The sequence below is a fragment of the Chanodichthys erythropterus genome, chromosome 1 (genome assembly GCF_024489055.1).
Source record: "Chanodichthys erythropterus isolate Z2021 chromosome 1, ASM2448905v1, whole genome shotgun sequence".
In the NCBI taxonomy this organism is placed as follows: Eukaryota; Metazoa; Chordata; class Actinopteri; order Cypriniformes; family Xenocyprididae; genus Chanodichthys; species Chanodichthys erythropterus.
The window spans coordinates 9,230,307-9,245,212 of record NC_090221.1 but is presented as its reverse complement, the minus strand read 5'-3'; the positions used below and the strand labels follow the sequence as shown (position 1 = coordinate 9,245,212).

The 14,906-nt window shown below is 38.2% G+C and overlaps 1 protein-coding gene across 9 annotated transcripts in view; it reads left to right on the top strand.

The window, feature by feature from the left end:
• atp11c (ATPase phospholipid transporting 11C) overlaps positions 1 to 14,906 on the top strand; it is an 81,319-nt gene that overhangs the window by 54,299 nt on the left and 12,114 nt on the right. For 8 of the 9 annotated variants that reach the window (XM_067386957.1, XM_067386947.1, XM_067386920.1 and 5 more), the window contains 20 exons: positions 1,273 to 1,353; positions 2,009 to 2,116; positions 5,954 to 6,082; positions 6,395 to 6,483; positions 7,233 to 7,283; positions 7,641 to 7,705; positions 7,797 to 7,878; positions 8,637 to 8,787; positions 9,060 to 9,257; positions 9,656 to 9,817; positions 10,605 to 10,792; positions 10,884 to 10,955; positions 11,158 to 11,231; positions 12,216 to 12,319; positions 12,508 to 12,689; positions 12,778 to 13,044; positions 13,542 to 13,719; positions 13,822 to 13,924; positions 14,421 to 14,566; positions 14,664 to 14,723. In XM_067386957.1, coding sequence (XP_067243058.1) covers positions 1,273 to 1,353; positions 2,009 to 2,116; positions 5,954 to 6,082; positions 6,395 to 6,483; positions 7,233 to 7,283; positions 7,641 to 7,705; positions 7,797 to 7,878; positions 8,637 to 8,787; positions 9,060 to 9,257; positions 9,656 to 9,817; positions 10,605 to 10,792; positions 10,884 to 10,955; positions 11,158 to 11,231; positions 12,216 to 12,319; positions 12,508 to 12,689; positions 12,778 to 13,044; positions 13,542 to 13,719; positions 13,822 to 13,924; positions 14,421 to 14,566; positions 14,664 to 14,723 — 2,490 coding nt within the window. Of the gene's footprint in view, positions 1 to 1,272; positions 1,354 to 2,008; positions 2,117 to 2,184; positions 2,458 to 5,953; positions 6,083 to 6,394; positions 6,484 to 7,232; positions 7,284 to 7,640; positions 7,706 to 7,796; positions 7,879 to 8,636; positions 8,788 to 9,059; positions 9,258 to 9,655; positions 9,818 to 10,604; positions 10,793 to 10,883; positions 10,956 to 11,157; positions 11,232 to 12,215; positions 12,320 to 12,507; positions 12,690 to 12,777; positions 13,045 to 13,541; positions 13,720 to 13,821; positions 13,925 to 14,420; positions 14,567 to 14,663; positions 14,724 to 14,906 lie in introns of those variants that run through there. The other variant, XM_067386980.1, reaches the window with a different exon arrangement.

Sequence of the window (14,906 nt, the reverse complement as noted above, 5' to 3'; positions counted from 1 at the left end):
GATTTTTTGTGTGATTCTTCGATTTAATAGAAAGTTCAAAAGAACAGCAATTATGTGGCATGTTGTTGGCATGACACTGTTGCCTACTAACCTATCTGTGCAAAGTTCTCAAATTTCCAACTGCTGTCATGACCATGTAAAGCCGGTACAATATTTGCACTCACTTATTACTCACAAGGAAGAGACATGATGCAACTATCCACAAAATATTGTTGATATAGAGACAAATACACCTAAAGGAAAAGTAGGTAACAAAAAACTAAACGTTCATCCACCTTGAATGATAGTCCCACTACTGAGCAGACGTTTAAAGGTGCTAAAGAGGTTCTTTTTGTCGACTGAGTTTTTGAAATGAGCGCATGGGTAAGAACACAGCCTTCACAGCTCATTTAGAGGGAACGCCTCCCAAAACTCATGTACAAGTATCGGAACACGAGTGTTTAGCACCGGCATTCGCTGTGTTATTAAGCCGGGCACACATTTAACGACTAGCTAAAACATTCTGACTATGCTCAACATACAGCGATTGTTTCCTGCTCCTGAAGCAGATTTATATACTTTCACATGGAATTTGAACACCGACTGTAATCGCAGACTGAAAGCAACTGGCTCTGACTGGACGCGTTTGAGCACGATTAGTCATAAGTATCAATTTACATTCATAATCGGCCTTACAATCGTTAAGTGTGTGTGCGACTTAAAGCCGTGGATTCATTATGTCGGACTCACCGCAGGTAACTCATAATCTGCAGTTGTTACTCCTGTCTCCTGACAAAAACATTGCGTGCAGCGCCTGTGGACTGTGGAAAGTTACTGGAGCGCGCAGCCGCACGTCTCTCACATGGATCGTCATGGCAGTGATTGACAAGCCAGAGGGCCAATCGTTTACACGATGATCATGTAAACGATTGGCTGATGTTTTTAAGGCCCTACCTCGTGCACAGATGATGTATATTAATATTATTCCTTTCAGTGCACCTAATAAATAGTCTTTTATCAGTTAGTAAAGACAGTTTCAAGTAATATTGCAAAAATGTATAAAACAAAACATCCTCTTTAGCACCTTTAAATCTTAAATAATACACATTCTGAACAGGAGAATTGAAATAAGTGGCAACAAAAAAGTAAGCATTGCATTGCTGCTCTCTGAAATGTCTTGCCCCATAGATTTCCATTTGTTAATGTTAATGCAATGCATGAATGTTAATGCCACTTCGAAGTAAAATTATTCTGTAAATGTAAGTAATGTTACATGTGTGTCATTTCTTAAAGGTGATTGTCGATACCCCGACCAGCCCCGTGACCAGTGGTTTACCTCTGTTTTTTGTCATCACAGTGACGGCCATCAAACAGGTCAGTTGAATTATGTTCTGTTTATTCCTCTGCCTGCTCTCTTCATCCTTCTTTAACTTTTTTCTCATTTCTTTCTCTCTTTTTATTCACCTGCCACCTCAAATTTCTCTGACTATCACTAAAGCTGTTGATGTTTTATAGCTGTGTGTCACTGCTTAAATAATGCCGACTCCAGCCGAGAGTCCAGCTGACCCCGGAGTCCATCTCTCACACACACAAAACAAATGATCCAGGGGCTTGTCACAACACAGCGGTCCTCTCACAGCTTTAGATGTATTGTTTTAGGATCAACTTTTCCACCGGCCTGCCGCAAGCTTTTTAGAAAAGCACAATGGAAGGTGGACTTCCTTCCAGATCTCTGTGGCCTCACACTGAGCGGGGCTCAGGCCTTAATTGGGCTTTGAAATAAGATCCCAGGGGGCCTTGTGACCCCTGCCCACTTTAACTTCAAATGACTCAAATCCCTCAGCTCCATCGCAGTTTTCATTATTAATAAGGCCTGTTGTTTACAGTGAAAACCACATCCGTTATGTGTGAATTTCACAGAGAATTGTTTTATTTGTGCATGTGAGAAATGCATTAGACTGGCTCAGTCCTCATTTGACTTTCTTCTGTTTTCACAAACACCAGCATACTGTTCTCACATTCTCCTCAGGGTTATGAGGACTGGCTGCGGCACAAAGCAGACTATGAGGTGAATAAGTACCCGGTGACTGTGTTAGAGGACGGGCGGTCAGTGAAGAAGGAGAGCGAGAAGATCAAGGTACCTTTCTGTTGCAGCACCCTTGCCAAGTCTTTCAGGGTGTGGCAAGCTGCCATACTTCACGTGTGGAAAAGAAGTATGCCCACTAGGGGCATTCACAGCTGGGAGTGTTTCATTGCTGTATATGGAATGGAACAAATGCGCTGTACACTATCAAATCGTTAGGGTCACAAACATTTGGAAGTGTTTGCCAATAAAGCTAGGCAGTCTCGGCGCCAGGACACACAATATGGGGGGGGGGGTTGGTAAAAGTAAAAACTGACCGAGCTTTTGACATCTCACGCTGCATATTCTCTCAGAGATGACGAAAGATGAATCATCTTAAACATATGCCGATAACGGTATGTAACTCTTAGTTTATTTTCTTAATATTTCTCTGGTGGCCCATATATAGTGAAAAAATTAGAAGTGTTTAGTGTTAAACAAGGATGAGGAGTGAGGAGTAAGCTAATCTAACAACTTTTATTATCATCACAGCGCGTCGGTTATGCAGTGATGCGCTATAAAATTATTAAATTTTCTGCTTTAAATTAATACATTGTTTAAACTAATACTTTGTTAGCTAACAGCATGATTTGTATGTACAATTCTGAAATATATACAGTCACCTTTGATAACACATCATTCTAAATTGTAATGTAGACATACATTTTCTATAAAGCTTTGAAACAATATGTATTGTGAAAAAAGCTACACAAATAAATGTGAATTGAATTGAAATTGTAATAATTTGATAATAAAAGAAACCTAATAATAATAATAATAATCATCGCAGATATTTTCAGATCATCACTGGGGGGCTTGAGATCAGCTCCGGGCTAAGCCCCCACAAGCTGAAGGATCATGTGATACTGAAAACTGGAGTAATGATGCTGAAAGTTCATTCAATAATTTTATAAATCATTTTAAATTATTCACATAGGAAACACTTATTTAGGGCTGGGCAAGTTAACGCGTTTTTATCGCGTTAACGCATTAATTAACGCCGACAATTAGTTTATCGCGCGTTAACATACTTTTTATTTTGAAAGTCCTTTGCTCACTGCGTTTGAATACACATAGATAGACTACAACCGAATACAACACAAACCATGGGTCACAGGAGGGGTGGGATGTTAATCAGTAGGCTACTGGCTGCTTGGGATGAGCGTCATCACGCGTCTCAACCAATGAAAGCACTTGAGCTACAGCGCGAAAAAGAAAATATCTGGTGCGGACAGAAAAATGGAAAAAGGTACCCACTGCTTATCACTCAATAAAAGAATCACATTGCTAAGTGTTTTTGGACGTTTTGATTTCGTTTGGTTTAATAATTAACATTACCTTTGCGAGTCTGACTCTCACTGCACTCGTGAATTAGCAGAACTTGACGGGGACATTCAAATGCTTAACAAAACGCTTCATGTGACCAACAATTCTGTACATGTTTATTAAAGCATACTTTGTGGAGATACACAAATTAGCCCAAAATATGAATGCAGCACATTTATATCTTAAACGGTTTCCTCTCATGTCATCTCAAGAAAACGCTTAATGCACTTAGACTGATATTAAAGATACCAAATTCTATTTACAAATAAAGCACATGCAGAAAAACGGATGACACCAAAATATAAACTTTCAGTATCACTTAAAATGCAAGCATTTTATAAATTTTCTTCATAACGGTTTTATAAAGGTAGGAAATTGCTTAGTGTGGTTGTCATTTGTTAAAATAAATATAAAAAATACAGTGTGTTCGTGTCCGTCTGTCCGCTGAATTTGACCCATAATCTCTGATTCTCCTCATCTGTGATCATGGAAAAGGGGAATTACAATGACAAGTAGGCCTACTCAATATGCTCGTTTAAGCATCATTAAAACGTTTCCAACAAATAAATGAATCGACTTTTCTCAGTGTGTTAATTACATAGATTTATTTGGATATTCATACGATGACATTCATACGATGGCTGAAGTAGCAGTGAGTGTCCAGCGTGCGACACGGTAAACAGATCAACACTGTAAACGAAATTCTACAAACCTTCAGTGAAAAAAATAAAAATAAATAAAATGATCATGCAATGCGATAAAACAGCTTCTATTCCCTGCAAACGATACCATTAAAAATGTTAACGTTCCACTTAATGGCAGAAACAAAACAAAAGGTAAGCAAGAATCCGTATTAATTTCAGTACGAGTAATAGAGGGCGATCCTGTCAAAATGGCGGCGCCGCCCCGGCATGCAACGAGGTGTGACGTCGGTTCATATTCTCTATTGCACTTTTGTTCATACAGCAGTACTTTGAAAGAATAAAATTACGCAATACACTATTCTTGATTTTATTATTGAATTTTGCGCATGCTGCGATTAATCGCGATTAATCAGAAAAATCATGCGATTAATCACGATTAAAATATTTAATCGTTGCCCAGCACTACTTATTTTAAATTGTAATATTTCTCAATATTACTGTTTTTGATACTTGATATTTTTAATCAAATAAATGCAACCCTGATGAGCAAAATATGCTTCTAAGATACATTAATCATTGTTGATACTATTAACAATCATATATCCAAACACTCTCACATACTGTATTAATACTCTAACATATTAAGAACAGAAATATTCACTAAATGGTATTTTAAAATATCCCTAATATTACCCATAAGGTCTTTAGCACCGATTAGTCATTGTGTGGTAGCCCAGTATGGTACTAAAATTGTTATTTAGAAGTAAATGTTTTTTCTAATCAGATGAAATGTATTAATATTACCAATAACTGAATAAGCTTTGGAATATGCAAACTTATTAACATGACATAAGGAAAATGACAATTTTGTAAAATCAGCAAAAGTAGTTAAAGGGATAGTTCACCCAAAAATGAAAATGTGATGTTTATCTGCTTACCCCCAGGGCATCCAAGATGTAGGTGACTTTGTTTCTTCAGTAGAACACAAATGATGATTTTTAACTCCAACCATTGCCGTCTGTCAGTCAAATAATGCGAGTGAATGGTAACACAATTTATAAGAGTCAAAAAACATGTACAGACAAATCCCAATTAAACCCAGTGGCTCATGGCGGCACATTGATGTCCTAAGACACGAAACGGTCGGTTTGTGCGAGAAACCGAACATTATTTATATAATTTTTTATCTCTAAAACACCACTATGTCCAACTGCATTTAGCACTCGCTTAGTGAGGTCTGATCGCGCTCTGACAACGGCAGTGCTGTCTCACGCTTATACTTCAATGAGTGCTAGACATCACTTCCGCTGTCAGAGCGCGATCAGACGTCACTAAGCGAGTGCTAAATGCAGTTGGACATAGTGGTGTTTTAGAGATAAAAAATGATATAAATAATGTTCGGTTTCTCGCACAAACCGATCGTTTCGTGTCTTAGGACATCAATGTACCGCCATGAGCCACTGGGTTAAATTTGGATTTGTCTGTGCATGTTTTTTGACTCTTATAAATTGTGTTACCATTCATTGACAGACGGCAACGGTTGGAGTTAAAAATCATCATTTTTGTTTCTTCAGTAGAACACAGTCACCTACATCTTGGATGCCCTGGGGGTAAGCAGATAAACATCACATTTTTATTTTTGGGTGAACTATCCCTTTAACATTAGCCTGTATAAATCAAAGGACACTTGTGGATGTAGCCTTATTTTATTATTTGAATTACATTTAAAAATTCTATATTTTTATTTAATTATCTGCATTTATCATTGCATTTTGAATCCGAACAGACCTGCTACCCACCAGTTAAGTAGCAATGATCTATGGATGTGTGAGTATTGTGACTGAACATTGTGTGTGGTTAATGTCAAAGTGTTTCTGCTCAGGTGGGTGATGTGGTTGAAGTGGTGGAGGACGAGACCTTTCCCTGTGACCTGATTCTTTTGCAGTCCAGTCGAGAAGACAGCACTTGTTTTGTCACCACAGCCAGCCTGGATGGAGAATCCAACCATAAAGTGAGCATTTGAGCATTTCACTCAGTAACCACTTGAGCACAATTGTCTTGATTTGGTTGTAGATGTTTTATTTAAATGCAATCTTGCTTTCCTTACTCTTTGGAATAAGAATCACCTTGTGTGATTTATGTTCAAGTATAAACTTAATATAAAAAAAGATGGATTCCTTTTACTGTGCTGTAGTCAACTCTTTAAATAGGTGGCCCAGATCTCGTCATCATCCTTCTGCTCTTCATCTTTCTCCCTCTTCCATCCGTGTGCATTTGTGTGTGTTCAACGCAACCTGGAATACTAATTCAGCTTTTCCCGCAGACACACTACACGGTGCCGGACACAGAGAAGGACCTGCAGTCTCTCTATGCCACCATTGAGTGTGAACAACCCCAGCCTGACCTCTACAAGTATGAACACAAACCTAACAGAAATACCTTTCACTGTCACCTGATAGTTAATTGAAACATGAGGCATTGTGAGTGAGTGTACTGGAAGAAACCAGTCTTTTGAGCTTATTTAACATTGTTTCTGTGATTTTTAGATCAGCAGCTAACAGTGTGATTCATGGAGGAGTCAAACTCTATCTGGCCTCTCTGCTTGAGTAAAAAGAACAAACAGACCTTGAAACAAACACAATCTGCACGTTTAGAGAGGCAGTCCAACTGTAATTGCAGTTTTTTGACTCCAGCGCCCCCTATCGTTAAGCGCATCTCTTTAAAGACTCTTTAGGTGGAAGAACATTTGCATTTCAGATTTCTAGAGCACCAGATGTCGCCTGCTAAAAGTCAGTCTCTAAAAAAACTTCAAAGGGCTGTTGCCAATATGCCAGACTGTTGGGTCATCACCAATGAGCATCTTCCTTGTAATTGGTTCATTTCGTACAAGGCTCATTTACATATTGTACTGTCCTGGAATACAGATATTACCATCAAGCTTCTTTAATGGGGAAGGAGTCTGTATAAAACAAACAAAATTCTAATACATGTGCATGATGGCGTCAGGACTTTGCCTCCATGGCTGATGAATGTTTTCAGGTTGACCTCATCAATACTCTGATTACATTCGTGGGACGTCTGAACGTTTGTTCGACCTTTTTCCTGAGTGTTTTTTTTGTTTGAGAGAACATATTAACTGGAGCTTGTTTGTTCTTCTGCAGGTTTGTGGGCCGAATGCACATTTACAAGCCGGAGCAGGAGCCAGCAGTAAGGTGAGGCTGTCTTTGGTTTGATCCCATGGGTCCACTATATCCTACAGTACCTCCTAGTCTCTCCAGCTCTGTCTTTTCCCTTTGCATTAGCCTCTGATCATTATTCTATCGACCCGTAACGCCATAGCAGCATTAAAGTAAAGCCGGCCTGGCAGTTTTTCAAGCCCTGCACGTTCTTCCATTTGTCACTGGGCCGTTTGAAATATTTTTATGAGTCTCTATGCTGTGTCCTTCACCAGGCCAAACTGGCCTGCATACTTCCAGCAATGCTGCTCATTAGGAGCCACTTTAACGTGGGTTTGGGTGCCAAAATGTGTCTTTATTGACATAATTGTTTGTTTTTATGGTTTAATTTAGATCTTTGGGCCCAGAGAACCTTCTCCTAAAAGGTGCTACATTGAAAAACACCAAGAAGATTAATGGTAGGTTCTGGCACCTTTTAATTGGAGAAATCTTTTGATGTTGAGGAATTATATACAGCCGAATCACTCTTCATTGGCTTTTCTTTTAAAGGTGTCGCAGTATACACAGGCATGGAGACGAAGATGGCACTCAACTACCAGGGCAAATCTCAGAAACGATCAGCTGTTGAAAAGTGAGTGACGAGAGCAGTATTATACCCCAGTGTGCAGTTTGAAATGAATGATTTTTGGATTATTAGCAATGTTCATTTTAACAATTCGATATTGATTGCAAATCCCAAGATAGATCTTTTCATTTACGTCTGTTTTTGGTTTATGTGAAAAAAGTGTCTCCAATCTTAAATGTTAAAGGGTTAGTTCACCCAAAAATGAACATTCTGTCATTAATTACTCACAGCTCATGTCGTTCCACACCCGTAAGACCTTCGTTCATCTTTAGAACCCAAATTATTGGGTTAATATTTTTTATGAAATCTGTATCTTTACTCCTCCATAGACAGCAATTTAACCACTACTTTCAAGGTCCAGAAAGGTACTAAAGACATTGTTAAAACAGTCGATGTGACAGTGGTTCAACCTTAATTTTTTGAAGCGTCGAGAATACTTTTTGTGCGCAAAAACGAAACAAAAATAACTACTTTATTCAACAGTATCTTCTCTTCTGTGTCATTCTCATACGCTGTTTACGTTCAGTTCTTCCGGGTTCTACGTCAGAACGCCGGCTCAGTATCGGCCGACGCTGTTCACGCGAGCAGCACAACGCATTTGTGTGATGCTAACGCAGGAGCCGGCCAATAACGAGTCGGCGTTGCGCTGAACGAAGGTCTTCATAACAAAATAGTAATACAAAAAAGTTCTTGCCATCTTATTTTGGTGTGTTTACATGATTAAGTACGTGTGATCACGTCTATGTGTTTCCTGTCTTTTCCAGATCCATCAATGCCTTTCTGTTGGTGTATCTATGTATCCTCATCAGTAAAGCTGTAGTGTGTACTACACTAAAGTACGTATGGCAGAGCAAAGAAGGTCAGGATGAGCCCTGGTACAACCAGAAAACGCAGAAGGAGAAAGACACTAATATGGTAAGCAGTCTGTGGATTTCACATCTGACCGATTTGAACATGATTACATGAATCAATTAGCAATTTCCTCTATATCATCAGTCATTCTTTATGCAATTAATATAAATTACAAGCTAATCTTGTCTCTGGTGGCTGTGGTCAGCTCTTACACAAATCATACTTAATAAATCTTAATTAGGGATTAGCTTTATGTTTAACGTCCGTGTTTCTCATGATATTGTGTCCGAGGGGCTTTGAAAAGACTGAATGCCGGTGTTCTGTCTTTATTTCAGTATTTGAAGATGTTTACAGACTTCCTCTCCTTCATGGTCCTTTTCAACTTTATAATCCCCGTGTCCATGTACGTCACTGTGGAGATGCAGAAATTCCTGGGCTCTTTCTTTATCACTTGGGATAAAGACTTCTTTGACCCAGAGATCCAAGAGGGCGCGCTCGTCAACACTTCAGACCTCAATGAGGAACTTGGCCAGGTTAGACACAGGATTACTTTGGCATGACACAAATATGACTGTTTTATACTCTATTCATTCATATGTTTGTATGTTATTCATATAGATACTGTATATATATATTTATTTTTGAAATATTTTTAGGCTGCACAGTCAAATGAAAGTAAATCATGACATTAATATAATCTGAGCTTTCCCTGGTTCTTCCACGGGCAGTGAGGTCATAGATCACTTATGGCTGGTTATGCAGATGATTACTCCAAATTACAGGCCATGCTTCGTTAAACTGATTTATGCAACTGGTTTTGGCACAAATTAATTGTCCGTCCTTATCGTTGGACTCTGTTCATTTGGGTAGGAGTGCTTTATTGCCTGGGTTTATAGAGTTGGTAAGGTCAACATTTGTCTGCACCCTGCAGGTGGAATATGTATTCACAGACAAGACGGGTACACTGACCCAGAACAACATGGAGTTCATAGAGTGCTGTATAGACGGCTTCCAGTACAAACACAGAGACGAGCTGGACGGCTTCACTGTGACGGACGGGCCTGTGAGTAAACTGCAGCAGAGGGCTGGACAGGTGAGTTACACTCATTCTGAGACCCAAAGGACCTCAGATGGGATTGATTTTACATTTACGAATCGTGTTGTTGGATTTGTACACCTTAATATGTAAACTGACTGCAGACCTTTTGAATTATAAATCCTCTGAGGCTGAGATATAAATACAAAGGCAGTAAACATCTAATGTTTGTGTTGGCAGGCTTTGAAGGACTGAGGTTATGTGAACTAACTCTCTTTTTTTTATCATATACTCGTATGCACCATAAATAGATGGTCCTTTGAGAGCACTTCTTCTTTCTGAGTGCCCTTGTCAGTATGTAGTGCACATGATATGTATACTAGGGTTGGCATAATACCAAAATTTTAGCATCTAGTACCAGTGAAATTTCACTGTTCTCTGCCAATTTTGTTGAACTAATGTTATTGAACTACCTTTAAAAAAAAAAAAAAAAAGATTATTGTATTATATTGTATTGTATTGTATTGTATTGTAATATAATATAATATAATATAATATAATATAATATAATATAATATAATATAATATAATATAATATAATATAATATAATATAATATAATATAATATAATATACCATTGAATGATATTATAATAAATAATATTATATTATAAATATTAACAAATAAAATGAAAACGAAGGTGGAAGCGAAATTAGTTTTCATGTTTAAAGGTACTTCAAGTTTTTCCAAGTATTTGAGTAAACAAAAATTAATATGCACAAATATGCGTGTTCTTAAGCAGCATGTGTTATTTTTTATTTCCCTTTTCATTCCTGTCTGCTAGGAGAAAGAGGAGTTGTTTCTGCGGGCCCTTTGTCTGTGCCACACGGTGCAGGTCAAGGAGGATGGAGCCGAGGAAACTCCTAGGGACCAAGTTGATGGTATTGACGGGATGTTCCCCCAGCCAGAGGAGGAAAGAGGCTTCATCGCATCTTCCCCTGATGAGATCGCACTGGTCAAAGGAGCTATGAAGTGGGAACATGTCGCGTGTTTCTTATTTCGGCTTGTGTCTGATAATAGTGGGAACATTGGCACTTAATGACATAACTTTTGCTCTGTTTAGATACGGCTTCACCTTCCTTGGTTTGGAGAGTAAGTGCATGAAGATCAAGAACAGGCAAAATGATGTAGAAGAGTAAGTTATGGTCCTTGACGTCTCATCAAACACAATATTATTGCTATTATGCTTCTTCAGTACTTGAATGTTTATAAACCTGGAGTGATATATAATTAGCTGTATGGAAGTTTTGCGTAGCTACATATTATTATTATTATTATTATTATTATTATTATTATTATTAGTTTTGCGTATTTCTACATATTATCTAACTTTTCAGATATAAATTGCTCCATGTCCTAAACTTTGACCCAGTCCGACGGAGAATGAGCGTCATCGTGCAAACCAGATCAGGTGAGCTAGAGATCATTAGTGATGCTTGCTAAGGCTTTTGCTATTACTTATATGCAGGGTTAGTGATTTGAATTGTGTAACTTGCCCTACACCATTTCTGCTGTTGACATGAATGATAACTTAAACCATGTGACTTGAGGAGAGGTGACCTTTTAAGCAGACTTGGTGGATGGACTTGGCAGGAAAATGCCATAGGTCTACATTGAAGCAGGGACCCGAGTACAGATTGAAATTTTCTTTTTCGTTCTTTTAACAGCCAATAGCTACACAAAAATTCTTTTTTATTATTTAGATTTTAATTTTAATTTATTTCTGCACTTTGACACAAAAATGATTGTCTTTGTTTTGGGTGATATCTATCTGTTAAAGTTAAAATGCTACATATCACTTCAGAATGAATAATAAAATAATAATTTCTGCAAACTGTCTCTGACGCTACTGGAACCACTTTGCAACCACACAGAACATCTTAGCATTGTGGTTGTGAGTTTTGTAGATTATGCAAGAAGCAAGTTTATGTTTTACTCTGTATCTCTGAATGTCTCCAAAGTCCCTTTCAAGGAAAGTCTGTTCACTCGGCAGCCATATTTGCAGCTATTTCGTGCATCCAAGACCAAGTCCTATCTATTTGAATGGGGGAATCCTAAAATTTCAAAAACTGCTTGGCGAACACGCAATTATATAACATATATAACATATTTAAAATCAGCAACAAAATCTGACATGAATTTTCCCATAAATGTTGTTTGTTTTGCTCAAATAGTGTTAAAAAAGCCAATGCACATGTGCAGTCCTTAGGTTCTATGAGAACCAGAGTTTCTAATGGCAGCTTCAGTGATGCAACGACTCTTTTACTTAGATGGCGCGACGTATTCCGCCATATTGCGCATTTCAGTTTCTCCCATTCATAACTAATAGGAGTGAACCGTCTTTCTATATCTATAGTCTTTGATGTCTCTCATCTGTCTTCTACTGTTTATTTAGGGGAGACGCTGCTTTTCTGTAAGGGAGCCGATTCCTCCATCTTCCCAAGAGTCAAACCAGAAGAGGTGGAAAGGATTCGGTTGCATGTTGAGCGAAATGCAACGGTATAACAATAGATCGCAGAAAATTAATGTATTGCAGCATCTTTAATTTCCAAGGATGTTATGACCATTTTATGCTGGAATAAAGCATAAACATCATTCATTATATCTATCTTGAAATAGATGTCCTTTAGAGACTTAAAATATAGAAAAAGTAAATTCAGGCCTAATTGTGTGTTTTCGCTCACCAGGAGGGTTACCGTACACTGTGTGTAGCCTATAAGCAGCTGAGTGCTGAGGAGTATGCCATGGCAGACACTGGGCTAAGAGAGGCTAGACTGGCTCTTCAGGACAGAGAGGAGAAACTCATGGCCATGTATAACCAAGTGGAGACGGGAATGAGTTTGATTGGAGCGACCGCTGTGGAGGACCGGTTGGTGACCCAAATTGCTATTTACGCCATGTTGTTATCTCATAGAGAAGCTCTGAATAGCTTAATATCTTAACATCTTGTGTCTCAGACTTCAGGAAGAGGCAGCAGAGACCATGGAGGCCTTGCAGGGTGCAGGGATGAAAATTTGGGTGCTGACGGGGGACAAAATGGAGACGGCCAAGTCCACCTGCTATGCCTGTCGCCTGTTCCAGCGGGGCACAGAACTACTGGAGCTGACCGTGCGGACACTGGATGATGAGAGGTTAAAGCGCGAGGAAAAACTTATTGAGTTGTTACGGGACTACCATAGAAGAGCAGTGCAGGATGCCCCACCTGTCAAAGCAGGGGTCACCAGGTCAGACCCTTGACCTCTTACTGGCTTTGTAGGACAATGTAATAGTGCCATGTAGAGTTAATAATTTATATATATATATTTTTTTTAATACTGATTGTATCTGTCAATAGGGAATTTTTAATTGTGTGTACTCATTTCCCCTATTTTTACATTTTAGGTTTTTGACCTTTGTGTCACTTAATGATCATATAAGTTAATCTTTAAAAACATGAATATATGGTAACTGCCTTTGTTTAAAAAGTAAAAAAAAAAAAAAATTAAAAAATTAAAATTAAAAATATCTAAATGATAAAGTTGTAATGGCTAAATTCACTTGTAGACTTTAAGATGATAGATTTTAGTTTTGTATTTTATTTTTAATTTATATAGACAAAATTGTATTGAGTTTTAGTATCTGCCATTTATCAGTTATCAGTCGTAATTCTATATGGGTGCAACCTTAGTTCAAATGTCATGTATTTAATGACCCCTAATTTAGTGTCATTTTTGCACCACAGGAGTTGGTCTAAAGCAAATCAGGAGTACGGCTTCATCATAGATGGCGCTACGCTGTCGTTGTTGATGAACCCTCCCCGTGATGCAGATACCACTCTGTACAGGAGCCTCTTTCTGCAGATCTGCCAGAACTGCACTGCCGTTCTCTGTTGCCGCATGGCCCCCCTGCAGAAAGCTCAGGTCACACCTGCAGGCTTCCACTTTGGCATCTCTTTATGGTATAATAACTTGCACTTATACTTTATGAATTAGTTGGCTGAAGTTCTCTTTTACTCACTTTAGATAGTGAAGATGGTGAAGAACTCCAAAGGTTCCCCAATCACACTCTCCATTGGCGATGGGGCCAATGACGTTAGCATGATTCTTGAGGCACACGTGGGCATTGGTGAGATCTCATCATGCATCCTCATGTAAACTACTGTTTAAAGTTTTGGGCTCAGTAAGATTATTATTATTTATTTCTTTTGAAAGAAATACTTTGACTTTATATGTTTAATAACTTTCTATTCATCAAAAAATCCTAGAAATTTTTTTTTATGGTTTCCACAAAAATATAAAACAGCACAACTGTTTTCAACCTTGAAAATTATAAGAAATGTTTCTTGAGCACCAAATCAGTATATTAGAATGATTTCTGAAGGATCAAGTGACACTGAAGACTGGAGTAATGATGATAATGATAATTTAAATTGTTATACTATTTCACAAAATTACTGTTTTACTGTATTTTTGATCAAATAAATGCAGCCTTGATGAGTATAAGAGACATCTTACCTAACCTAAAGTTTTGAACAGTAGTGTACATGGTTGAAGTGAACACATTTTGCTCAGCATTTTTTCTGAGATGGAATGTGATGGTGTTGTTACTATTGTGTGTTCAGGTATTAAAGGTAAGGAGGGCCGTCAAGCTGTGAGGAACAGTGATTATGCCATCCCTAAACTCAAGCACCTAAAGAAGCTTTTGCTGGCTCATGGGCATCTCTACTATGTGCGCATTGCTCATCTCGTCCAGTACTTCTTTTATAAGGTACGTCTGGCATCCAGTGGTCCATGTTTCAGTCTGTAAATATAAAAGTAGTTATTTTAGTGACACTTTTAAACCTGTTTTTTCTTCTCTCCCTTAGAATCTTTGCTTCATATTACCTCAGTTCCTTTACCAGTTTTTCTGTGGATACTCTCAGCAGGTATGTGCAAATAAAGGGCCTGTTAGAAGACTACATCCCAGCAGGTCCTCTGCCTCTGCTCTTTTTTCTTTTTTTTCTTTTTTTTTTGCATCTTTCCTCTGCATTTCTCTCTGCCCTTCTTTGAACTGATAGATATATATATCAGTTTTGTCCAATCTCTTTCCTTTTTTCTCCTCTAATAGT